The sequence below is a fragment of the Nilaparvata lugens genome, chromosome 4 (assembly GCF_014356525.2).
Source record: "Nilaparvata lugens isolate BPH chromosome 4, ASM1435652v1, whole genome shotgun sequence".
Classification (NCBI taxonomy): Eukaryota; Metazoa; Arthropoda; class Insecta; order Hemiptera; family Delphacidae; genus Nilaparvata; species Nilaparvata lugens.
In genome coordinates, this window is record NC_052507.1 from 42175631 (window position 1) to 42202225 (window position 26595).

A 26595-nucleotide genomic window follows, 5' to 3' on the forward strand; every position below is an offset into this window, starting at 1 on the left:
ATTTCAACCATTCCAAGCTTTAGATATTTCATGTGCATTATATTGTGAAAGAAGATTCAGAAGAGATTGTGATATATGTATGCAATCAAAATGAATGAATGAATGAAAAAGTTTTTAATCTCAAAGAGCAACATGTTACAAACGTTTGAAATGTAAATTATACAATAATTTACTAGAATAGTACTCCTCACCAATAAACGAATCTGAGGTTACACTCAAAGATAACTCATTATGACGTTTTTGCATTATTTATTGAATTTTTACTTTCATCTTTATCTGTATTACAAGTAGAATACTTTCGTTGAAGAATAGATGCTTTTGATACATTTCTGATGCATTATTGCTACAATACAATTTGTATTTTTGATGATTTTAATCGATGTTTTTTTCAACTTTGTATTAAGGATTATTATTTTTATTATGGCGAAATAAAATTTGATTTGATTTGATTTTGATACGCTAACCTGCAAGATGTTGACAAACAGCTACAGTGCAAGAGATCAGTTCCGTGTTCTAACGATTCATTTCACATACATATTCACAAATTGTATTAATCAAGAATTGTTCAGAGATCTCCCATAACTTTTTCAGCACAGAGTTACTGTTGAACAATCAATGAAGCCTATGGTTAATTTGTCCATGAGAAAATGGTATGAATAATAAAAATGTGTCAATCATGATGAGTTTTTCTTAAACTATTCATTTATTCATGTATGCAAACATGACAACATGGAAGCAAACAGGAATTCTCCCAAAAATTGCTTCCATAACACAATAGTTACAATGATTACATTGGAAGTTACAAATGATTCATAAGTTTGACAGGTAATTCCTGAACTTGTTCAATCTCACAACTATGTGTTTATCCTTGCTGAGCTTATAAAAAATATGAATCATTTTTTAAGAATGATTCATATGAATCATTTTTTTTTAATTATTCATCAATACTGCATCCATCTGATATATTGCAACCAAAAGCGCACTTTCATTCTGTTCCTTCATGAATATCACTTCTAAGCATGATACATGATGCAAGAAATCAAATTTGTTATTCATTCAGGCTAAACTTATGAAACAAGTTTTGGAATGGATCCTGCATCGACCTACTTAAATCTTGCAATCTAGACCTCATTCTTATTCTGTCAATACAGTGTACATAGTACATACTTACTTATGGCACGTGCTTGAAGTTTAGTTTTCCTACACTAATATTAGGAAGCTGTAGAGTTTCAAAGTGATAACCAGTTTTGACTGTCAGTATTTCTTGTAATAATAACATCAACACTTCTCATTCAACCAATGCTGACAGAATGGAGTGAATGCCACTATATCGGTAGGGAAGGCGACCTGAAATACTTATGCGTGCAAATGTGACATGCTTGGAAGTTCAGGTTGTTTATAATGAAAATAGTTCGACTCTAAGTTTGCTTGAACACAAGTGTAGTGTGGAGGTTGCCTGGCGTATCTTCCTTCCTACTCTCTTGAACAGCAACTACTACTGATTGAAAACAACTCCGTCCCAACTAAACAACCCAACTCGCACACGATGTATGACGCTATAACGAGAACAAACGAGTTAACCAGATACCTCGATACTGTATTCTCAAGTTGGATATCCAATTACCACGATTTGTTCAATTTAGTTTCAACTCATTATAACATAATATATTACAATTTCCATGTAAATAGTTATTTATTTTACTCATGAAAGCAAATTTAATAACGAATGCCTTGAAACAATCGATTTGGATTTAGCAACTTATATATTCAAAAACGGAAATATATTTACACGCGATGAACACAACTACGAATAGATTGAATATAGGTATTCAGATTCTCATCTTAGGATATTTTGTTCTCTGAGGGGGCAAGCATTGCAAGTCTTCAAGTGTAGAATGGATTTGTGGCTGCCTGGCATTGGACATGCAACCAGTAAAATATGATCTTCATATATTTCGCTCTAATAAAATTCATCAATACTTTATCTGATAAAATAAACTTCAATAAGAAAACTATTGCGGTCTTCCTGGATATACGCAAAGCTTTTGATACAATACCTCATAATACTTTGTTCAATAAACTGGAGTCCTATGGTTTTCGAGGAGTCTCGCTTAAATTGTTCAAAAGCTATCTGAGTAATAGAACCCAGTCCCTAACCATAAATGATCAATCCAGTGTAACTAACTTAACTTCTTATGGTCTTCCTCAAGGTACTGTACTTTCTCCCATCCTTTTCATACTCTATGTAAATGACTTTTTAAATTTAAGACTTCTAAACTCAACTGTGATATCCTTTGCAGATGATACTGCAGCTATTTTTCACGGTAATTCATGGAATGAAGTTCATACCCTAGCTGAAAATAATATGCTTTTAATTAAAAAGTGGTTAGATAAGAATACCTTAAGTTTAAATATTTACATAACTTTCTCTGCAAATAGAGTAGGGCAGCCTAACGAGAATCAAGATTTGAGACTCCATTCTCAGTGCAATTTAAACTTGGGTAATTGTGATTGTCCCACCATTAAAAAAGTCAATAATACTAAGTATTTGGGAATCATAATTGATGAAAACCTTAAATGGGATGTTCATATTAAATACATATGTAGAAAAATTAGATATTTATCTTTTAAATTTTACCAAGTTAACAGAATTCTTAATAAGAACCACCTGAAAATGATGTATCATGCTCTAGTCAAGTCAATTCTGCAGTATGGCATAGTTGTTTGGGGAGGCTGTTTCAACTGTCATATTATTTGTCATTCAACACACCCAAACACAAAGCCCATGGTTTTTTATATTTGTAACATTTTATTGTGTTTTATTTGTTTCGAAATTCTTTGTAATTTTGTTTTGACTTGTTTTGTGTGTTTGTCATTCAACTGTCAAGAATTATTTGTAGCACAAAAACTGATAATTAAAACTATATTAAGCAAACCCAGGCTCTATCCAACGGATATGGTTTTTAGTGATTTTGAGGTCATGACTATACGTCAATTATACATAAAAACCGTAATTGAGTACTTAATAAAATATAGATCCGATTTTCCTCTCACAATATACTCTACTCTCAATTATTATAATCTGAGGGCCACTGCTAACAAATATGTAACCTATATCACTAATATTGAATGTATAAGGAGGCAGTTAATTTACATAGGTACTAAAATAATAAACCTCATTCTAAATCACTTCCTCATGGACAATAAGATCAGCGGAAAAATCAAACTGGATATAAAAAACTAGACATACAGTAATTTCTTCTTCCATTTAGATATATGACTCGAGATTTCTGCTCCAGCATTGTTTTTTCATTTTTCAGTGGACTCGCTTACCTTTATTTTGAGTACTTATTCCTCTGTTTTCTTCCTTCCCCCCATTTCTCCCTTCTCTTTTTTCCTCATTACTTCTCTTCTCTTCTTTGCCTGCCTATTACATGGGAAACCATAGTTGGCTAGGTATCTTCCTCTCTTTTTTTCTCTTCTCCAACACACCCAAACACAAAGCCCATGGTTTTTTATATTTGTAACATTTTATTGTGTTTTATTTGTTTCGTAATTCTTTGTAATTTTGTTTTGTCTTGTTTTGTGTATTTTCAATAAATTTGAATTGAAAAAAATTAGCATTCATCATTGATTTTATTCATTGATTATTGTTCCTAATACATCATGCTTTCATTTCTCATATTAAATATTTATAATTTTTTTCTCACTTTCTCCCATTCCGCTAGATAATATCAACGAAGTAGACTGTTCTGTCTACTAACTTTGAGATAATATCATATGAAAGTTTCTATAACAATAATTACTTATATGCTTGAAACAGAAAATTCAACAAACAATAAATTCATTTCCATAATCAGATGTTTGATACTCTAGGTATAGTCGGCTAGTAGTAAGCTGTAGTAAGCCGGCTCCAGACATGCGTCATTCTGTAAGCAGCGAATGTTCGACGTTCGTCGAACTATTCGTCTTGATATTTGCCGAATAACGAGCACATATCTACACACATGCGTGGTTTCCCGAGCACTTGCTCGTTTTGGGAATAGCTTATATTCGTCAACTGAATGTTAAGCCGGCTCCAGACATGTGTCATTCGGCAAGCAGCGAATGTTCGGCGTTCGGCGAACTATTTGTCTAGAAATTTGACGATTAACGAGCACACATCTACACACATGCGTGGTTTGCCGAGCAGTTGCTCGTTTTGGGAATAGTAAATACTCGTCAACTGAATGTCATCTACCGTCAACATGAAAGAGCTGTTATGTAGCTAAGGTGAACGTGATATTTTCGAACTCAAAATTTAAATGGTTTTATTATTTTTATGTGAACTTAAAGTTTGTTTCATGTTTTTACGAAAGTTTAACTATCAATCTATCCAAATTTAAAATTGTTTGTTTTATTCAAATCTATATTCTCAGATTGTGATTTGGTGTAGAAATTGAAATGGACATAACCTATGTATAATATTTGGACAATTTGAAACTAAATTAGGAAATTGGAAAACTTTTAGGCAATAGCCTGTTTTTTCTTTCTCGATCATTATATTGTTTGTGCTAACCAAATAAATAAATAAACATGGATCTCGAAATTGAAGATGCTTTTCAATCTTATTCTGCTTTTATAAATAAACCAAACCTTATGTACTGAGGTCAATAACTGTATAGGACATGAAAAGGCCTAGAATTTTAACTTCAATTGATTAAAAAAAAATATTTGTAGAAATATTTAAATAATTCAATAACCTGAACGGGACTGGTTATTATCTAGTTTTCATCAAGATTTGAATTATTCATTAACTAGCAGGTAAGATCCTTTCGTGCTCAGAAAGGATCTATTTTAAAAGTTGACAAATTAAAAACATGAACGAGTAGAATCTTGAAGAGCTTGAAGTAGGCCTGAAACCATCTTCGGTTAATTATATGCAAAATTTCAAGTTAATTTCAGTCCAGTAGTTTAGGCGTGATAATGCATGAAACATAATTTTCCTATCCCGTACGTGTATAAGCCAATTTTTATTTATTCTAATATAGATAAGTTCTACAACTTGGTACTAACATTTTAAATGTTCAAGGAAAATCCACTAAATCCATAAAAGTAAATTTCTCATCAATTTTAATTTCCTTGTAGTGATTTTCCACAAAATAATATCATACTGCAAGATATGGAATAATCTTCATTTGTTTGATAATTGATTACTTGATTTGATATGATTTAATATTCATAGTTTATAGAATTGATTAAAAATAATGAAAAATCAAATTTTGGAGAAATTGCACTTAGTGCATTTTCCTTGTACCCCATGATAATGAAGTGACAGAACTCAAATCTTCTTTAGAAACCTTCCTCAACTTAATGCCAACCTTACAAAATTGGACTGGGTATTAATTTAGTTACCAATTTTAACCATCTGTTTCGGAGAGGTAGTATCTCTAGATTATAGTTCTATATTATCATATGGTATGTACATTTCACATGAACATTCGTCCATTTTGATGTGCTCAAAAGTTCCACACCGACCGGGAAAACAACGAGCACGAATGTTCACTGCTTGCCGAATACCAAACATCCATCCACACTACCCGTGATTCGGCGAGTATGCTAGGTGTTCGCCGAGTTCCGCATGTCTGGAGCCGGCTGAAACAACGAGCACGAATTTTCGCTGCTTGCTGAATAGACAAACATCCATCCACACTACTAGCGATTCGGCGAGTCGCTGCTCAGTGTTTGCCGAATGATGCATGTCTGGAGCCGGCTTTATCTACCGTCGAACTAACCGAATGTTATCTAATGTTAACCATCTAATCTAATCTAACCATCGAATGTTATCTAACCACCTGTTTCGAAGAGGTAGTATCACTAGATTACAGTTCTATATTAACATAATGATATGTACATTTCATGTGCCTTTTGCCGAATATTCGTCCACTTTGATGTTCGACCCTGACCGGGAAAACAACGAGTACGAATGTTCACTGATTGTCGAATAACAAAACATCCATCCACACTACTCGTGATTCGGCGAGTAGGCTTGGTTTCGCCGAATGTCACATGTCTGGAGCCGGCTGAAACAACGAGCACGAATGTTCACTGCTTGCCGAATAGACAAACATCCATCCACACAACTCGCGATTCAGCTTTAGCTCCATTCATGTATGCATAATTCATATAGAAAAGTGTTGTTATGCATGAAGAAAATACATAGTATTGTGAACGACACTCCCCACACACAGACTAGTTTCTAGGTGAGAAGTATATTATTCTAAAATTATTGTATATTCTCCAATTGTTTGTAACTATGTTCTCTGAGATTGAAAATGAGCTCATTCCATTCCATATTAGGGATCGAATAAGAGAGAATGAGAAAAATATAGGTTATAGTTTCTATTTTTACGGAAGAATGAACATTATATAATGCTAAGTAATGCATTCAGTTTGTTCATGAAACATAATCATATATTATCAAAATTTCGCTACAAATACTGTTAATGTTCCACAGAAGAATGATTGGAGAAAAATATGGAATACTATTTAAGAGACTGACAACTTTTTGGCTGAGGAAAGATATTTCCGATATTATATTGTCAACCGGTCTTAGGGTGTCAGTTCCATGTGACATCAGCAGCCTATATGAGAAGTGCAACTTGAATGTCTTCTAATTTTCATTATGAGGCCTGTGGAGCCTATTGTTTCTAAGAAGACGACTTCCATAATAACACTTGAGGGGTTCTACAGTTACACGAACCTGAAACTTTCGGTAACAGGTGAACATGAAATAGGGAGCCGTGTAAATATGACGTCTATCGATCCTTCTGAACGCAATTAGTTGTGACACCCAGATGTCGATATTTCTCCTCGAGTGACATCCTTATTGTCGCTTGTATCACTTTACTTCGCAGTTTCTAGTTGGATTAATTGCACTTAAGTTCTCTGACAATTTTTCTTCCATTATTTGGAAGTTGTTGAACTCCAACACTGCACAAATGTAAAGCAGCAGGCTACAGCTACAACTGAACTCACTGGTGACTAACTTTTGATAAATGAACACAAGAAGTTTACAACTGAAATCATTAATTCCTGTGAAGTTGTCTCACATTGGAGTCAGCTTGTCGCACAGGAAATTGTCAATTTTTATCCTATGAAAATTAGATGTAGTGAAGCTGGAAAACTACCATATTTGTGAATTCATTATCTCCTGTTGAATAATTCAAATGTGATATGTCATTTCTATTTGTTACATCAGTTCCAATTCAATGATTGCAGTGTCAAGTTTCGAAATGCCTCACGGAATATGAGATTGATTGAAAAATATTATAATTGAATAAGCTATTGCACATTTTGTTTATTTTTTCACCACTTGGAAAAGATTCGAAATTAAAATACAAGCAACATCAATCCATTGAGATACATGATTGTATCAATGCAGGGCACATTCATTGAGACCGTGAATCATTATCAAAGTTGATAGCAATCAATTCCATTCTTTGCATAATAGACAAAGGACATGCCTGCTCTACCGAAAATACTATCATATTAAATTAACTTTTCATAGTTTTTCAATGAATGCAATAAACAGCATTTCACTCCTGAGAAGAAGCTTCAGACGGATCTTAATTTGTTGTTCATGAATATTGATCATAATTTCTCAAACAATATTCAATTAAGACTGTTGAACACTTTATTAATTTACTAGCAGGCAACCCGTGCTCCGCAAGAGTCTAATTAAAAACTTGACGAACTGAAAACTTGACCTACTGGAATCTTGAAGAATCTAGAATAGGCCTATAACCATCCTCGGTAGATTAAGGATTTTTCTATGATCATGCCGATTATTCCTCAATCACCTAAAAATTATGTGAATAAAATATAACTTCCAAGATCAATGTGAATTCATAGAGCAATACTTCGTCTAAAGCCAGTTCGCTTGAAAAAAATCACTTTCCTAGGACATTCCAAACCTCATCACCATTCTTCATGTCGCCAAAACTTTTTCATGAAGCCAAAGCTATATGGCGCAGCATTTTTTCCTGCGTAACAGCCGTTCGTTACTCGGGAGACATCTAGAAAAGCTGCGGTTTCCGAAAAATTTAGGCTACGATTCTTTTCTTGTGCAATTCGTTTTCTTTAGTGTGTTTACCTTGTGTTCGGCTGAATGGAAGCAGCCAAGGAGATTCGCATTCGTGGTCGTGAATCATTGCGGCTTGACTAGCCTCTGTGCGCTGCGACCTGCGGTTTAATATCGGTCGTAATTTTTCCTCTCTCCTAAATCTGTCCGAAATAATCTTGCGTTCCCTAAAACAGTGTAAATCATGTCGCTGGCATTCGCTCCCTTTTATTAGTTTTCATCTGAAGAAGAATTATTGTGTCGTCATACGATTGCACTGAGGAGCAGAAATGAAAAGATACCACGAGGCTATCTACTGTTATTTGAGAAATTCCTGTGTAAATCACTACTATCGTGTAGTTTGTTTCATATTATGAATCTTTCAGAGCCACAGGCCACGTCATGTTGAGAAGATCTACATTTCCCAAGGTTCAAAGCCAAGCTTTTGAATTATTTTTCTTGGTTCTAAATTAGCAAGTTGAAAGGATAAATAATAAATCAGTCATACTGAATGTTCCAATTGAAGAGGGATCTTTTTCCGATGGATAACTGTTTATATTATGTATGTTGCTTCACATTGGAGGATTTTGTGAATTTATAATAAATTTATCAGTCCATTAGTGACAACCTCTCCTTTAGGCATAGAGAGAGTAATATCATTTGTTCATTTTATCAGTGCAATATTATCCCACTAATGAGCATGCTAGTGTTCACAATTGCCCTTTTCGATTCATACAACTGAATCTGACTGAAGATCAGTGCTACCTTAACTTGCAGGTCGTTTCGTGTTGGGGCCGTCATTTCAGTTAGTCCCGCATTCCAGGCAGCACTTTCCGCACATAAATTCGCGCAAATTTATACGCTTAATGAGTATAGTTGAATTTACATGAGCACTAACGAATGGTGGACGTTTAAGAGTAGAACGAGGACAGACCATTAAGTACTGGTCACCTGGGATCTGACCCGGTCCAGGGCTTGGCCTCATACTCCTCGTGGCCCACACTCCATCCTACCGGGCCACGCGTAATGGGGTCGTGAATTACTGTCTGGAGAGACCCGGACTCGTTAGTCGACTCTCCCCACCCCATCACACTACTTCCAACCCTTGATAGCTCTGTGGTGGAGGGGGAGCAAGACATCTAAAATATACCTCAACACCCCTTCCCATGGCTAAGTGATATTTCGAGACGGTATAATTCTTATTCAAGGAAATTATAGTTTCTGAACAGAGGTATCACAACAATTTAGATGGAATTTGAAATCATTTGCAGCTGATGGATATCCATCAATGAAACATTTAAATAGTGTGAGGTAATATATCTTTCAAAAGACACCTTCAAAAGAATAGATCTATCACAACTATTGTCAGAATCTAGAAATTGTTGCAATTAATAGTGAGAAGAAATGGGCGGAGAAAATGATTGAAAACCAATCAAAAACTTTGAAAAACTTGGAATTTTTGAATGTCAATAAACAGCAATTTCTGCAATTTGACTTCCAAATGAAGTCTGATGCAAGTCTTGCAGTTTCAGTGCAAGTTTCCCAACTGATGCTGCAACTCATTGACTCACGTGTTACCAAGTAATGAATACTCAATCTTTCCCGATAAGAGATAAACAGTGAAGTTATAAAGATTCAAGATACTCAATAACAATACTCTATCAAATTAGACCGTGTGACTGAGGTAGATTTTTACATGTTCCAGATGTTTTAGTTGAATAGTGGAATTATTTAAATCTCAATTGCAAAATCGAAAACATTGGAAACATTGGAAGTGAAGTTGATAATCAACAACTGACTAATCAACATAACACACATGTTACGAAAACTTTCCTGATTGTGTCTAGTCTATTAATTATTGAAATATAACTATCGCGATAGTCAGTCATGGAATGAGAGTTTCATATGGAAAAAGATTAGTTTCAGATGACTCACCTGACATTGTTGGGGTCCTTGCCTATTGGGTGAGGAAGCTTTAGGCCGTGGCTTTTTGACTGCTAATTTACTGGAATCGGGCGCGCCTTTTGCTTCCTCCGAACTTCCTACTGTAAATAAATCAGACCAAAAATCATCATTATTCGATTGAGACTGACGAAATGCTGTTCCGTTATAATCATTTGTAATCAACTTTTGTTCTCACACCCATTTTTGACTTAAACAAGACTTTGGAACTGGCTCCAATACACTTCACTTCAACTTCATCACATGAAAAATTTCAGCAATATTCTGTAAGGATCAGCTAGAAAACTCTATAAATTCTTTCTCTACCGTCTAGTTTTTTCCCCATTCATTTTATTTTTCTACTGACATTGTAGTTTCTTGAGTCTCAGTGGATTTCTTGTTTAGAGTGTGAGACACCCCTCCACAGGTTCAGATAAGAAAGACAGGTAAGAATGTGTTGTTGACATATGTTATCTCATGCTTGAAATTTTCATGTATTTCTTTACTTTCCTTGCCCTATTACCATAGGTAATAGGTACCCCAATTTGTAAATTTCTATACGTTTCAAGGTCCCCTGAGTCCAAAAAAGTGGTTTTTGAGTACCGTGTGTGTGTGTGTGTTGTGTGTGTGTGTGTGTGTGTGTGTGTGTGTGTGTGTGTGTGTGTGGTGTGTGTGTGTGTGTGTGTGTGTGTGTGTGTGTGTGTGTGTGGTGTGTGTGTGTGTGTGTGTGTGTTGTGTGTGTGTGTGGTGTGTGTGTGTGTGTGGTGTGTGTGTGTGTGTGTGTGTGTGTGTGTGTGTGTGTGTGTGTGTGTGTGTGTGTGTGTGTTGTGTGTCTTTGTGTGTGTGTGTGGTGTGTGTGTGTGTGTGTGTGTGTGTATGTGTGTGTGTGTGTGTGTGTGTGGTGGTGTGTGTGTGTGTGTGTGTTTTGTGTGTGTGTGTGTTGTGTGTGTGTGTGTGTGTGTGTGTATGTGTGTGTGTGTGTGTATGTGCGTCTGTGTACACGATATCTCATCTCCCAATAAACGGAATGACTTGAAATTTGGAACTTAAGGTCCTTACAATATAAGGATCCGACACGAACAATTTCGATCAAATTCAATTAAAGATGGCGGCTGAAATGGCGAAAATGTTGTCAAAAACAGGGTTTTTCGCAATTTTCTCGAAAACGGCTCCAACGATTTTGATCAAATTCATACCTCAATTAGTCATTGATGAGTTCTATCAACTGTCATAAGTCCCATATCTGTAAAAGTTTCAGGAGCTCCGCCCCATCTAGGCAAAGTTTGATTTTAGATTCCCAATTATCAGGCTTCAGATACAATTAAAACAAAAAATTCCAAGTGGAAAAGATTGAGCATGAAAATCTCTACAATTAAATTCTAGTAACATTTTTACCTTAATTTGAAAATAAGCTCGAAATTCGAGAAAATGTGATTATCCAATTGCAAACTGTTGACAACGGTTGATTCTATTAAATCATTCACTATGAAGAGATAGCAGAGCTCGTGTGTCTATAGCGTTATTGTCCTGTCACCAGCTGGCTCAGATCTTTAAATAGTAGTATACTTGAGATGCGCGGGAGCACTAGCGTCAGGTGATCAATTTTCATAACGGCAAGGAAAGTTGTGTGAGTGCGTCACACCAGATTTTATCTTTTGTGAATTATTGCTGTAGGATGAATGAATTTTTTAGTCAATGCAAAATTGAGGTTTATAGTTTCTTGTATTTTTTCCATTATAATATTTATTTCTGAAATTGGAGCGTACCATTAGAAGATGGATGAATAGTGAAAAATCACTTTTTCAATATATTAAACAATTTTATCTAATAATGAAATTGTCAGATACGTTCTCAATTGAGTATTTCAATTCACGCTACTGTACTTGATTATTCTGTGATACAGTAGAACAATATCTCATAGAAAAAAAGAAAGCGTAATGACGTCCACTATTATGTAATCGTGATTTGATGTTCATAAGATAACAATAAATTCATAATATAAATAACAATGAAATATTGTGGCTGCTTTCACGAATAGCGGTTTAAAATTGAGTAAGCTGACTAATATTGGAAAAAGAAAATAAGTTGTTTTGGGATAAGATTATTCCCGAAAAACTGACGCAGTTCTGAAAATAACATTGAAACACCATCACTGCCTGTGAACCAAGCCAAACTCAAAATGCCGAAATTTATTCATTTCTCTCGAATGAATAAATTGTTCCATGGACGAGTCAAGGACACATTGATGGAGACTGAAAAATCCAGCATAATAGGAAGTTGGGATTGAGTGAGAGACTTAGTTGATGGAGTGAGAGCACAGATGATGCAGCAATAATTTCTTCCAGTTTTGGGAAACGCTACAAAAGGGAATGGTGTGGTGGGAAACAGTTATGGAGGGGAAATAGTGACGGAACGGAAAATAGGGAGAAGGAGTTCCTCACAGCTGCGACCCCAATCAGAGCCGACATAGCAATCAAACCCTCTTTATAGCGTCATACTTGGTGGAATAAAATAATTTAGTGTGCTGGCAGTGCTGGCCCTTCACGACAACACCAATCGATACATCGGTCAGCGCCAGCAACAAAATCTAATCAAATAATTTGTCAATTTGTTACAACGCGTGATTTTTACAATTAAGCGGAACCGCGCTCTCGCCTGTCTGACTATGTCGGCGACCGATAGTTATTTCCAAACTTTTTACACGTGGAGTGAACTCAATTATTATTTGACATATGAATAACATTAGTGATATCCATTATTCAGACCATCGAATTGAAATGAAAAAATTAAATGAAGAATTACTGGTTGATATGATAAAACAATGTGATCCCCTTTTGTAACAATACATTATTATGAATATAAAGGACTGATACAATCAATTGTCTATTTCTAGAAACACATTCATCCACGATGGGAACTATTTATAAGTTTAGGTGAATGAATAATATTATATTCAATTTTGAAAAGAAACTAATAAACTAATGCCACGGAATAAATATACCTGAAGTGCTTCTCTACTCTGTGATTATACTGATTTGAAAGTTTGATTGCTTCCAACCTCCAACCACGTGCTTAAATCAGAATTTCAGATACCAAAGAGGATAAAACTTTGAATACATTATCAAAATAGAGATTCTTTGATACGATTGAAATTCCTGGAATATAGGCTATAACTTACTCGTAGATTATATTTTTCTTCGATAATACTGTAATGTGCTTAAAATGAGTGGTTTCGGAATAAATTCATGAGTAATACAAACCCGCAAGATTTATTTGATGGAATAAGTCAAATGTGTATCATTAATCAAACTTTTTTTTCCACAGAATCAATGCAGGCTCGTAAGGGAGCTAGGAATTAATGGACTAGTAGCCTATTAAAAAACAATAGGATGGATAGTTATGTAGGCTTAATACATATAGTATTCAAATTTTCAAATGATTGGTTTCGATCATTGGCGATATAAGAATGGTGAAAAAACTTAATAGAAATTGAATCAGATCAACCAAAATCATAGCAGGTAGATTTCTGGATAGTTGTCATTGTTAACTAAGGCCATAGTTATCTTTTTTGAAAGTTAGTATCAGATAGATATCTGACAACTATCTAACAACAGAAGAAATAATTTTAAAATGATTACATATCTAATCAAAGAACGACGGGAGACACATTAGATAATATGTAGAGTTGATTAATAGCATGCCTTTTGGTTGCCTCTTGAATTCTAACTGTACTCATACTATATACTGTACACCAAGTATGCTGAATAATCTGAAATGAAATATGCAATAATTCATTTTTCCAATTCATCCAAAGCTTACTCAATGAGTATCTCTGTTATCAATTCAAAAGAATATCCAAAACATACACACTGCTGCTTCAAATCGACTTCTAATAACACTATCTTTCATGTATCATTATTGAAATAGATAGTTCGATTTGGACTCTCTATTCGGAGGTGAATTACCGAAAGTGTACTATTTTATTCATTTAGTTGGTGATAATCAACGTCAGCAATAAATAATATCAGAAAACTTCACTTATGCACTGATTTGCCGAAAAGATTAGTTTTCAACTTCCCCTGTTGAAAGTAGAACAGAGACCGTAATTTAAAAACGCTTTAGCAATAAACGGACCATAGTTCTCCTCTTTATGCGTTAAACTCCGATAATCACTAGCGTGCTCAAAAAAAAAGGAGAGGATTTTTTCATCATAATAAATATGTTGCGCTAATGACCAGCTATATTACAATCTAATGTTCTCATGAACAAGAGAGCGCAGAGACGAAAGTAGAACAGAAGTGAGAGAAAGAACGACCGAGAAAGCTTCAGCTTTGTGAGAAACAAAATTTGAGTTTAAAATGTTGAGAGTAGATGAGAGAAGCGCTCAAGTAATGGTGAATCAAAACTCGATAGAATAGTCCGTAAAAACTTGTTTTTTTCAATTAGTACTGAAACAAAAAACTTGAAAATACAGAAACAAACACACTTAAGGATGGAGTAAATGTCGAAACTAGTAGTGTATAATTCAGAAGAAATATTTAAAAGATACTGGTTATTTCCTATAATTAAATAGTGCAGGAAACTTTTTCGAAACTTTCATAATTTCTATATCTGAAACATTATTCGAAATACTGCACTACAGCCAGCAGTTACTTTCATTCAGGCATTCCATAACATTAGAGCCATAACAATAGAGAATTCAAACTGCAATATTTGGAAAAGTTCTTCAAAAGTATAAGATAGTTTAATGATTGATAATAGACTGATAATAAATTCACAGTACTGTAACGGATTGAATCACATCACAATAATCGGTTGAATAAATATTGTTGAATTTATGTTTTTTTTTTATAGAAACACAGAAAATGGAGAATATTTCTGTGTTGAAAAAGGGTTAGTAGGATAAATACGTCCCTAGATCTTATCAAGTTACCAAAACTATCAAGAAACAATCTATGAAAACTTTGTGAAGTAGTGTTATAGGTTATTAATACTCTGAAAGCTTATTATAAGGGAAATTTAACAATCATTAATTACGTTGAACAAGAATTAGCGGGTTGATGATGATCATCATGCATCAAGATAATGGAGGTTTTGTATGCACTGAAAAACATTATTGCTCACATTTGTAGATCCATAATTTTGTTCATTGAAAAGTAGTAAATACAAATATTATTGACAGATTGTTGGATTCCAATAAGTCATTAATAAGTTGAAGTGTACCTTCTGATAAAACGCCTATCCATGAGTCACCGAATGAAAGTGAGAATTTATGATCAAAAGAGCCACATGAACTTTTCACACATACTTGGGAAGGCTCGGCCATATAGCCTATACAGCTCTCGGTAGGCCTACTATAAGTGGCAACTCAGTAAACTATAAACAACAACTGAATCCGTCTGTCGTCTGTAGTCAGGTGAACCGAGTTGTGACATCGATAAGTAGATAATAATAATGAAACCAAATTGTTATCTATGGTTATCAAAAGACCGGTACTTAGTAACTGTTCAAAATTGTTCTTCGTTTAGACGTAGCTACGGTTCTTAACCAACTAAAAGAATTCTCTCACTGCCTTTCATCAAGAAGGGTTTTGAAAAGACCCTTGCAGATTCAGGTAAAGATTTTTTTTTTGTTCATCCTATGACATTCCCTTGATATAAGGTATGTTTATAATGTGAGTTTATGACGAATCTGATTGTTTGAGAGAGGTTACATCAACGAAGAATGCAATTTGACGAAGAATAAAACCTTAAAAAAATATGTATTCGTGACACATGAAGTGAAAATTTACATTAACAGGACGGGAAGTCAGCAAACACAGACAAAGCAGCCACTTCATTCAAAATAAATTATTTATTTTGTAGCTGTAACACTTGGCTTGTCGCAAATTGTCGTGACGCTTGATGAATTAATATCATATTATAATGTTCACATAGAGACGAAGCTAGAACGTGTGAACATTATAATATTATTATATTGTGGTATTAATTTAGCTAGCCGACTCGTGTCACGTGTCGCGTTAACATTTGTGACAAGCCTAATAAAATTAAACTCTAGTGAACTTGATTAGTTTCAGCAGTACTATTGGACAAAAAACGTTGTTGATTTCGAATGAAGAAAATAAAAACTATACAAAAATAAGATCATTGGACACATTCATTTCCTTCATGAAATGAATAATTAATGAAAGAATGAATGGATGCATGATCGTTTAGATGTATAATCAACTGGAGTTTGTCAATAATACTTTAGTGTGTCTGTTATGTACTAGATTAGTGAGAAATGAGGATTGAGGTGAAAAATTACACAAACTATTCGAGAGAAGAAGATAGGAGAGCATCTCCATCACGGAGACAAGACAATGGCGGAATTGAACACAACAAAGTGAGGTCATGCCATTGTTCATGTTGCTAGGGAACCAGCCAAACTTAGCAAAAGCCAGGCAGACTTCTTGTAACCGTTTCCAATTTAGCTTGCTTGTTTCCTTCTGTGTTATCTCGTAATATTATCAGCGTTCTTCAGCGCTGTGCCAAGAGGTGGAAGGTGGAGCGGCGGAAGAAAGCAGTAGCGCCTGGCAATTCAAAATAAATCAATTACCATGCGAATAAAAGCACGAAACGTAGCGGATTAAGGCGCCTCCTGGCTCTTGCCCCCCCTTCCATCTCTCTACCCCATTCTGATCTTGCAATTGTAATTTCGCGTCCCAGCTCATTTAATTTTTACCCTTGTTTATTCAATCCTTTCATAGTCTGCCAAGAGGAAAATACTTTCATCTTGAAATGCTTTTTACAGTTGGTCGACACGATTATGCTAGCTTGTCCAGTCCATTCAAATGGAAAAATTGCTTGTTTTACACAACTTTCTGAATAAATGATGAGGTTATTCTCGGAAATGTTGGAAAACTGTAAAATAATGGCTTCACCAGCTTGAATTAAAATTTCTAACATTAAAAACGTGTATACAAGTTCTGGGCAATATTGGAAAATATTGTATCACAGAGCACATCATATTGTATTTGACAGTATTTTATAAATGGTGTATTTGACAGCACATCATAGTTCACTATTACATAAAGCACAAACATCCTAATATGTTGAACACGTGAATCCATCCATCCGCTCTAACCTCGATATGAACTAAGTGTTTCGAATATTCAGTGCAGTGCTCAAATACAACATATTGTATATTTTCTGAGAATATTGTGTCGTTTGGATCTAAACATAATTCATCTAGTTGTTAAAGCTGAGGTGGAAATGAAAAAAAAAGTAGTTGAAAAATTTATGTTAACAGGAAATCTCTCCAGTATAGTATTAGTTTTCTGTGATTCATTGAATAATCATGAAATAAATTGAAAACGCTCAAGTTGACTTATAGAAAAGGTGATAGTATACAAAATAGTGATTATTTGCTTTGAAAAATTCTGTCCTTGTATAAAGAGTATTACCGCTACATGAATATTACGATAATAATTAGAACTTGATTAAATCAACAAATTTTAATGATGAATCTTGAAATAATAGTCCATATAATTCCCGATATAGTTTGCCAATCAAACAAACATGATTTTGGGTTTGCTCTCTGATTCAATATTATGAATACCTCTTTCATGACCCATGCAATCTTATTTCCAGGATGATTGAAGTGAGAATTGGATAAAATATTCTATCGATTATTTGTAAAAAATCTATACTTATAAAATTCTTATCACACTGACTCACTGATCACGATTTCTGGAAAACTACTGGATGGATTGCAACAAAACTTGGAATATAGATTCCTTATACGTCCTTGGTGCTCACTAAGAAATATTTTGGTGATATCTCAACTCTAAGGGTGGTTTTTAAGGGTTTAAAGTTCGTCTTTTAGCATGTATATTCTTCTTCTCCTAATCTCTTAATTATAATTCAAATTTCCATATCATATGTTACCATAGAACTATAATCTAGAGAGAGTACCTCTTCGAAACAGTTGTTAACTGGCAACTAAATTAATAATTTTGTCAGGTTGGCATTAAGTTGAGATGACTTCATTAGGTTGGCACCAAGTTGAAAAACTAATTAAAATGCATTCATCGAGAACAAATTGATTGGGCACTGCTGCTTCAATCAGAGCTATTCCTGGGAGTGTGGATGATTTTTATTTTTCATAAAACAAACTTTTATGACGGGAGTTGCTTCTATCAATTGATCCTATTCTATCAAGACTAATTTTGTTTGTATATCCGACAGATGGCGAAAACTACTTAAACAATTTCGATGAGATTTTAATAATTCAGTATGATATATGGAGGGTATTTTTAAAACTTCAGAAGTGTCCGTTGTGGAATCTGTTTGCATAGAATGAAGAAATTCGGCCAAAATTCAACTTGGGCGAGAGAAAGGGGCTATTTATTAAAACGGTCAAATAGCTGTTGTTGCTTTTCCCAATGTAAAAATACCTTCCATCATAGAAGTAAGGCGCTTTTCCCATGAATCAATTATTCTGAAACATTGATTGTTCTACCAAAGAAAATAGATGAAGGTAGCTTTCGATAAAAATATTGGAGAATATGCATAACAGTTCGTTGACTGTCAGTATTCCTCATTAATAGCATCAATGCTCCCCATTCAAACAATCCTGACAAATTGATGTGAATCTAACTATAATCTGGTTACTTCAGATCAGATGAAGATAATAATGTTAATGATCGCTACTGTTTCAATTTCAATCATGTTTGACATTTTTGCTTTTGATGCCAGCTGTTATTATTATGTGAAATAGGCTCTCCTTGAATGGCTTGATAGGCTTTCCACATAATCGTTGAAGTCAATAATAATTATTATACTAAGAAAGCAATTTTTGTATTGATATGTGTGTTTGTGGATATTTATGTATGTCGGACGGATCTCGAAAACGGCTCTAACGATTTTGATTAAATCAAGAATATAGTGGATTTGCGACAAAAAACATTATTTTGGAACAGGTCTCAACTCTGGGAAAATTCGCTGGAGTTCCTTGAGAAGGATTATTGGTCCCTCAAGTAGCAGCTGATCAGAAAAAAATTTTCCATAGTCTGTTGAAAACGTAAGAGAGTGTGAGCAAATGAAAAAGATTATAATAGCTGTAGTTAAGTTACCAATTTTGGCGACTTTATTTTAAAACAATGCAGTATTCATGGAACATCTGGAAGAATAGATTTAGAAATTGACCGGATGATAGTGAAAGAAATTTAAAATCGGTCTCTCCAAACATATGGTAGTTGAATGTGGTGTTCATTGTGAGGTGATAAAAATGCGACTAATTTTTTCAGAATCTATTGTATTTGTTCCTATGTTGCTCTATGTTTGTACGTAGCCATGGCCTTGAGAGAGCCAGTTGCACCGTCTGTTAATTCATAATCCGAACTAAATACCACGAGAACCAATCAGAGAAGCCTTCTATTAAAAAGAAAACCCTGCTCTGATTAATTCTCATGGAATTTAATCCTGATTGAACAGGCTTTTGTGCTACCACTGGGCCTGATATTTTCATGTTTCAGAATCCACTAAAAACTAAATCGAAAAAAAAACATAATATTCCATCAGCTGCTCCTATTTCCTTTCGTGATGTCATTGCATGGCACAAAACAAATCTATTGATATTGATAGATCACAAGTAAATACTAAAGTTGTCAATTTAGAAATTAAATTGAGTTACATATTAGTTTACATTCAAATTTTCATCCCTAAGCTTTTGGTTTTAAGCTAAGATCCATGCTTTTACACTTTTGAATAAGTGAAACGAAAAGTAAGCGACAAGCTATGCCGAAAATTCGAGAATAAGGAAGATCCATGGATAGGCTACCAGAGTCATCAAATTCCGAATCAACTTGATTTGGAATTAAATGTTCAATTGCATCAAGCAAAAACAAAAATAACATGATCACTGCTAATTTGATAACTGTCAACGGGAAATATTAATTACCAATGAATAAAGTCGAGATCGGCTCTTCAGCCCCGCCCAATATTCTACAAAATTCGCTGCAATAATAAGACTACTCTTCTACAGAGCACTTCCAACACATTAATCAACTATTCGAAAGATTTGACTCAATTATTTTCATGCCAAGTTGTGGCGTAATCTCAAAAACGATTTAAACAATTACGGTAGGATTTAGATTATAAATGTTTCACAAAAATAATTTAATCTTTTAATTCCCGTAGCGAAGCACGGGTACCCTGCTAGTTATTTATAAAATAAAAAATGTTTCACATAAGGCCACTAATTGATGATTGAGATGAGAAAGTATATTGTTGTATAGTCTCATCTGCCCATAAAGCGAACAAAAAATGCCCCTCAATGAGATGTCTGAAACTTCCCTTTGGGAGTCCTTATTCTCTCCTGTCGATCACATTCACGATCATATTCATTCAAGAAGTCGTTTCAATACTATTTTATATTATGTCGTCATATGAATATTATGCGTCAAATATCAAAATGTTTTCATTCTTTTAAGGGATTTCGAATCATTAGTATTCAATACCTTTTTATAAGTTACACATCTACTCATTGTGACCAACTGAAATTCGTCTGTGCTCTGCTCGGTAATCTCCAAAGTTATTTTAGAGAGAACAAGTTGATTCGCCATTCGAATATATTTGCATTGAATTCGCAGAGGTGAAGTCGAGCCGACTTGCATGCTTTACAGATTTATCGCGGCAGTTAATGGCTGGCGAACGACTAGTCTCGGCAACCATAAAGCACCCTGAAGCATCAGTATCAGCATCAGCATCAGCATCAGCATCAGCTGCATCAGCATCAGCAACAGCAACTCTTCCTTCGAAACTGTCTTCCTTCCACCAAACCTCTTTCAGCGTTCCCTGAAAATTACGGGCATCTCAATTCTTGTAAGGCTTCAGCGGCTGGGATTCATACATCGCACATCCTTTTAGGTTCTTACGGGATTGGATCTTATCATAAATTTATACTGTACTCCTCTTACAACCACAAGGTACTTTCTATTTTGACATCATTTCGACTGTGACAGAATGTTGATTCGCCAGATCTTGATCTTATACTCTATATTCATATGTTGGAATGACTTGATTCTAGCGGAATTAGAGTATTTGAATAAATAAAAACGAGAATTGAGTGGCCTACCCAACTGTCAATTATGCAATTATTAATAAAAATCGAAAAGAAAGATGAAATATACTCTTCAAATGAAATTACGTTTCTCAAAATAAGTACTGTCTTACTGTGTTTTAGTTCAATAACTTTTAAAAATACAATAACAAATCTCAAAAAAATCTGGTGTGGCGCACTCACACAACTTTCCTTGCCGTTATGAAAATTGATCACCTGACGCTAGTGTACTCGCGCATCTCAAGTCTACTATTCAAAGATATGTCTGTAGTTTTCTGCTCGTAAGCAGGTCCTTCTATATGGCAGCAGCCCTCCACTCTCTTCTATTCTCTGCCAGTCGCTTCGTTGCATAGTAGCTCATCCCCTCCTTGATGTCGTCCAAAATTTTGTATCTTCTTCTCCCTCTTCCTCTTCTTCCCTGAATGGTCCCCTCCATGGCATCCACCAACAAGCATTGCCGTCTCATCCAATGTCCCAGCCATCTCCTCTTTCTTCCCTTTATCACATCCAGCAGACTCCTTCCCTCCCCACCACTGCTCAACACCTCCTCGTTTGTAACTTTATCCCTCCAACTGATCCCCTCCATCCTTCTCCATATCCACATTTCCAATGCCTCAAGCCTCCTCTTATTCTCCTTTCTCAGCGTCCAAGTTTCTGCACCATACAGTGCCACACTCAAAACATAGCACTTTATTAGCCTTTTCCTTACCTTTTCCTTAGTGTCTTGTCCAGTTGGCTACAAAGAATTCTCTTTTTCTTATTGAATGCTGTTTTTGCCATAGCAATTCTTACTTTGATTTCTTTGTTGCATTTCATATCCTCTTCCATTATGCTTCCTAAATACTTGAAAGATGAACCCTGTTCCAACTGTTCACCCTCCAGTACAGCATTCCCCATTCTTGCTCTCCCTGCACCAATTCTCATGCACTTTGTCTTCCTGACGTTTATCCTCATTCCATACCTCTCATAAGCCTCACTCACATCTCTCAACATTCCATTCATCATTGTCCAGCTATCAGCCACGATCGCTATATCATCTGCAAAGATATGAGACAGATGATAATAGGTCAATAACGCTGGAAACACACGAGGTCTGCTATCTCTTCGTAGTGAATGATTTAATAGAACCAACAGTTGCCAACAGTTTGCAATCTAATAATCACATTTTCTGGGATTTCAAGCTTATTTTCAATTTTAGGTGGAAATGTTACTGAACATTAATTGCAGAGATATATGGATGCTGATAATTGAGAATTTAAAATCAAACTTTGCATAGATTGGGCAAAGCTCCTGAAATTTTTACAGATATAGGACTTGTCGCAGTTGATAGAGCTTATCAATGACTATTTCAGGTATGAATTTGATCACAATCGTTGGAGCCGTTTTCGAGAAAATCGCGAAAAACCCTGTTTTTGACAACATTTTCGCCATTTCAGCCGCCATCTTGAATTGCATTTGATCGAAATTGTTCGTGTCGGATCCGTGTAAGGACCTTACGTTCCAAATTTCAAGTCATTCCGTTAACTGGGAGATGAGATATCGTGTACACAGACGCACATACACTCATACACACACACACACACACACACACACACACACACACACACACACACACACACACACATACAGACCAATACCCAAAAACCACTTTCCGGACTCAGGGGACCTTGAAACGTATAGAAATTTAGAAATTGGGGTACCTTAATTTTTTTCGGAAAGCAATACAATACTTTCCTTACCTATGGTAATAGGGCAAGGAAAGTGATAGGAGCAATATATCTGACAGCATTGTGAATCAAGAAAATGAATAATGAGACTTTTTATAAATATACAATATATGAATAACATATATGAGACTTATGTACAATATATTGATGCAGATGATTTAAAGAAAAATTATTATAGTGAAGTAGCTAAGGGGGATTCTATAATGTAATGAAATATAATTATAATGAATTGATCATTCACATGCATTGGAAAAATTGTTGCAAGATCCAGACTCGAATGAGTGAATAGATAAATAAATTATTATATATATGAATTAGTCTCACCCTCAACCTAATGAATCTATCAAGAGATAACAAATACTGATAATTACAATAATTGATATTTGAGTCGAGATTATGACATAAGACACTAGTGTAATGCCTACCACCACAAAACGTTTTCCAAACTACAACTACAGTTATTCTATTACTCCTCCACATCACATACAGAGAAAATCCAGGAAGATCCCATCACTACAGTATCTATTACATTAGAACATGATGTGTTATTCAACTGATCACATGTGTGGTATCGAAGAAAGGTTATTGTATTCTAAGAGCATTTCTAGATGGAAGACATAGGAAAAACACGTGACAGGTTGAGCCGAGAAAAGCTGTACGTCACAACTCAGCGATGAATTGTTTTCCCCTTTCGTGGGCATTTCTCCAGCGTCTTTCTCCTCAATCGATACTTCCCACATATCGAGTTCCCTTTTTCCTCAATAATTGTAAGAGATCATTCATTAGTGGAATATCTTCAGTTAATAACAAGCATATATCAATAAATATTGGAAGATAATGTAAACGTATAGTAAGAAACCACTTCATATCAATCAATCTATATAAAAATGAATGTCTGTTTGTGTGTTTGTTTGTAAGTTAGTTAGTTTGTTTGTTCCCTTTAGATTTGAATACTACTTGACAGAGCGGCATGAAACTTTGGGGATATGTTGTGTGAATATTGGGGATGGTTTCTAACCAGAAATTTCTATATGGGGGCTAATAATTATTAATTACTAGCTTACCGCCGTATGGCGTACCGCCATGAAGTCAGTGAATCTCATGTCACATTTGACTTTATTTGGTAAATCATGAATTTATCTGACAATCAATATTTTCATTTACACCCGGACTTCATAAAATATGTGCTTAGTCATGCAGCATTTATTATTCCGGTAACACATTCTCCTTAATCAATTGGTAGTAATATCTATCAGTAGTGTTGAATTAAAAAAAAATAGTTAGGGTGAATCAGTGTTTCAAAGCTAAATTTAATGTTTTTATAGTTGTTGATTGTTAATAGATGGTCCAGGAAATATGCGATGTACGATGAATCACACAGAATTCCATATTCTTTCAATCTCAAATTTTAGGATGAATATAAGCTAACCCAAATTAAAAAAAAAAGTAAATTAGTCTGTCATTCTTCAGTCAATATGAACAACTCTCTTTCATTGTTCCCTTATAGACCTATAAACTACTTGACAGAACGACATGAGACTTCGGGGATATGTTGTGTGAATATTGGGAATGGTTTCTGACCAGAAATTTCAATAGAGAGGCTGATAACAATTATTTATTAATCCATTTCAAACCTCTGTTTTCGAAATTATCGGCCAAGCGGCTACCGGAGAACGGGAAGATGATCATGATTCAATATCATATTGTGATAATATGATTTCGCATCTAAACTTACAAGCTGTAATAAACACGTCACCCTGTGATAAATTGTGTACTGGTATTAATACGGTAGTTTGGAGTTGAGGTTTATTTGATTGGTACCAGCTGTAGATAATGATACCTTAGAAGACCTATACAAATAATTGTCACTCCCCTATCATTGGGAAACTGGAAAATGTTGGGAAAAAAATGTTTCATCTCATGAAAGAGACTTGTTCGTAATCCTATTATATTAGGCGAGCAATTTCTGTATGTTTGTTTATATTTTTATATCTGGTTATTTTTATATTTTTAATATCGGGGACCGAGCTTCACTCTGGTGTACAAAAGCATAGAAGATTTATCACGAAAGAAGAAATTATAATAACATTTATACAGAAATGTTCTATCCAATCACAGTGAATTGAGATTAATTCCCAAAAGAATGCAAACATTTCCCTCAAAAAGGCTCAGTTGAAAAAAAACCGGTTAAATTTTAATCCTGATTAGCTTCATGTGAACCAAATCAGAGAAGACCATTTCAAAAAGATGGATCTACTGGAATCAAGCAGGATTCAAAATAACCCAACTTTTTTGCAACCGGCACTAAGTACCTGATTGGATGATTACATAAGTTCAACAACTGAGTCATAATTTTGACACAGTCCCACACATGAACTCGCTCGCTCACTTCCATCATCAACAGACGACGAAATAATTATTATCAGCTGTTTTTCCAAGGATGAATGATAATTATCCTTTTAATGTCCTTCAGCAAGTTCCCTAGTGCAATCGAATCTTTATATTATAAACCTACTATGTTCTGAATTTCGTGAGAATCGTTGGAGCCGTTTTCGAGATCCGGTGAAATACAAACATTGTAATGTTACAAATATAATATTTGAATTCAACCGCCAACAGTACAATTATGATAGTCGACGATAATAAATTGATGTTTGAATCACATTATCGATAGTCTGTCTGTAGTTTTCTGCTCGTAAGCAGGTCCTTCTATATGACAGCAGCCCTCCACTCTCTTCTATTCTCTGCCAGTAGCTCATCCCCTCCTTGATGTCGTCCAACATTTTGTATCTTCTTCTCCCTCTTCCTCTTCTTCCCTGAATGGTCCCCTCCATGGCATCCACCAACAAGCATTGCCATCTCATCCAATGTCCCAGCCATCTCCTCTTTCTTCCCTTTATCACATCCTGCAGACTCCTTCTTTCCCCAACCCTCCTCAACACCACCTCGTTTGTAACTTTATCCCTCCAACTGATCCCCTCCATCCTTCTCCATATCCACATTTCCAATGCCTCAAGCCTCCTCTTATTCTCCTTTCTCAGCGTCCAAGTTTCTGCACCATACAGTGCCACACTCCAAACATAGCACTTTATTAGCCTTTTCCTTATTGTCTTGTCCAGTTGGCTACAAAGAATTCTCTTTTTCTTATTGAATGCTGTTTTCGCCATAGCAATTCTTACTTTGATTTCTTTGTTGCATTTCATATCCTCTTCCATTATGCTTCCTAAATACTTGAAAGATGATACCTGTTCCAATTGTTCACCCTCCAAAGGATATTGTTATCGATCCTATCTCACACCCACAAGTTAGAATTTTAGAGTGATAACATAAAAAGGAACAAATTAAAAGGCGATTAATAATGAATTATTGTTTATTCAAAAAATGTATAAATGGTTATTCATATTGAGAAAATGTATAGATAATAATATTGATCACATTACTACTAATCATATTTCATAAAAATGTGAAATAATATCTGTTTGGTTGGTAACATTTTTTATGAGGAAGTCCTTCTCTTTTAGACAGGCTAGGAGCCTTCTTCTTTGTTCTGGAATTGAAAGCATGAATTGTGATCTTTTGGTTTGGAGTAATTATGTAGAAAAGGGTGTAAAAGGGTGGTGTTTTATTGAAAACATGTCACAGATATGGAAAGTAGAAGCTGTGAAGGAATATTAATTACACATATCTTTGATGAGTCTTGTAACTTAATAATAGAATCTGTAA

The 26595-nt window shown here is 34.9% G+C and overlaps 1 protein-coding gene across 1 annotated transcript in view; it reads right to left on the minus strand.

Moving 5' to 3' along the window:
- Nucleotides 1-26595, minus strand: part of LOC111056912 (zinc finger protein 287) — a 387293-nt gene that overhangs the window by 32401 nt on the left and 328297 nt on the right. Inside the window, exon 5 of the mRNA XM_039426996.1 lies at nucleotides 10037-10146. Coding sequence (XP_039282930.1) covers nucleotides 10037-10146 — 110 coding nt within the window. The remainder of the gene's footprint in view (nucleotides 1-10036; nucleotides 10147-26595) is intronic.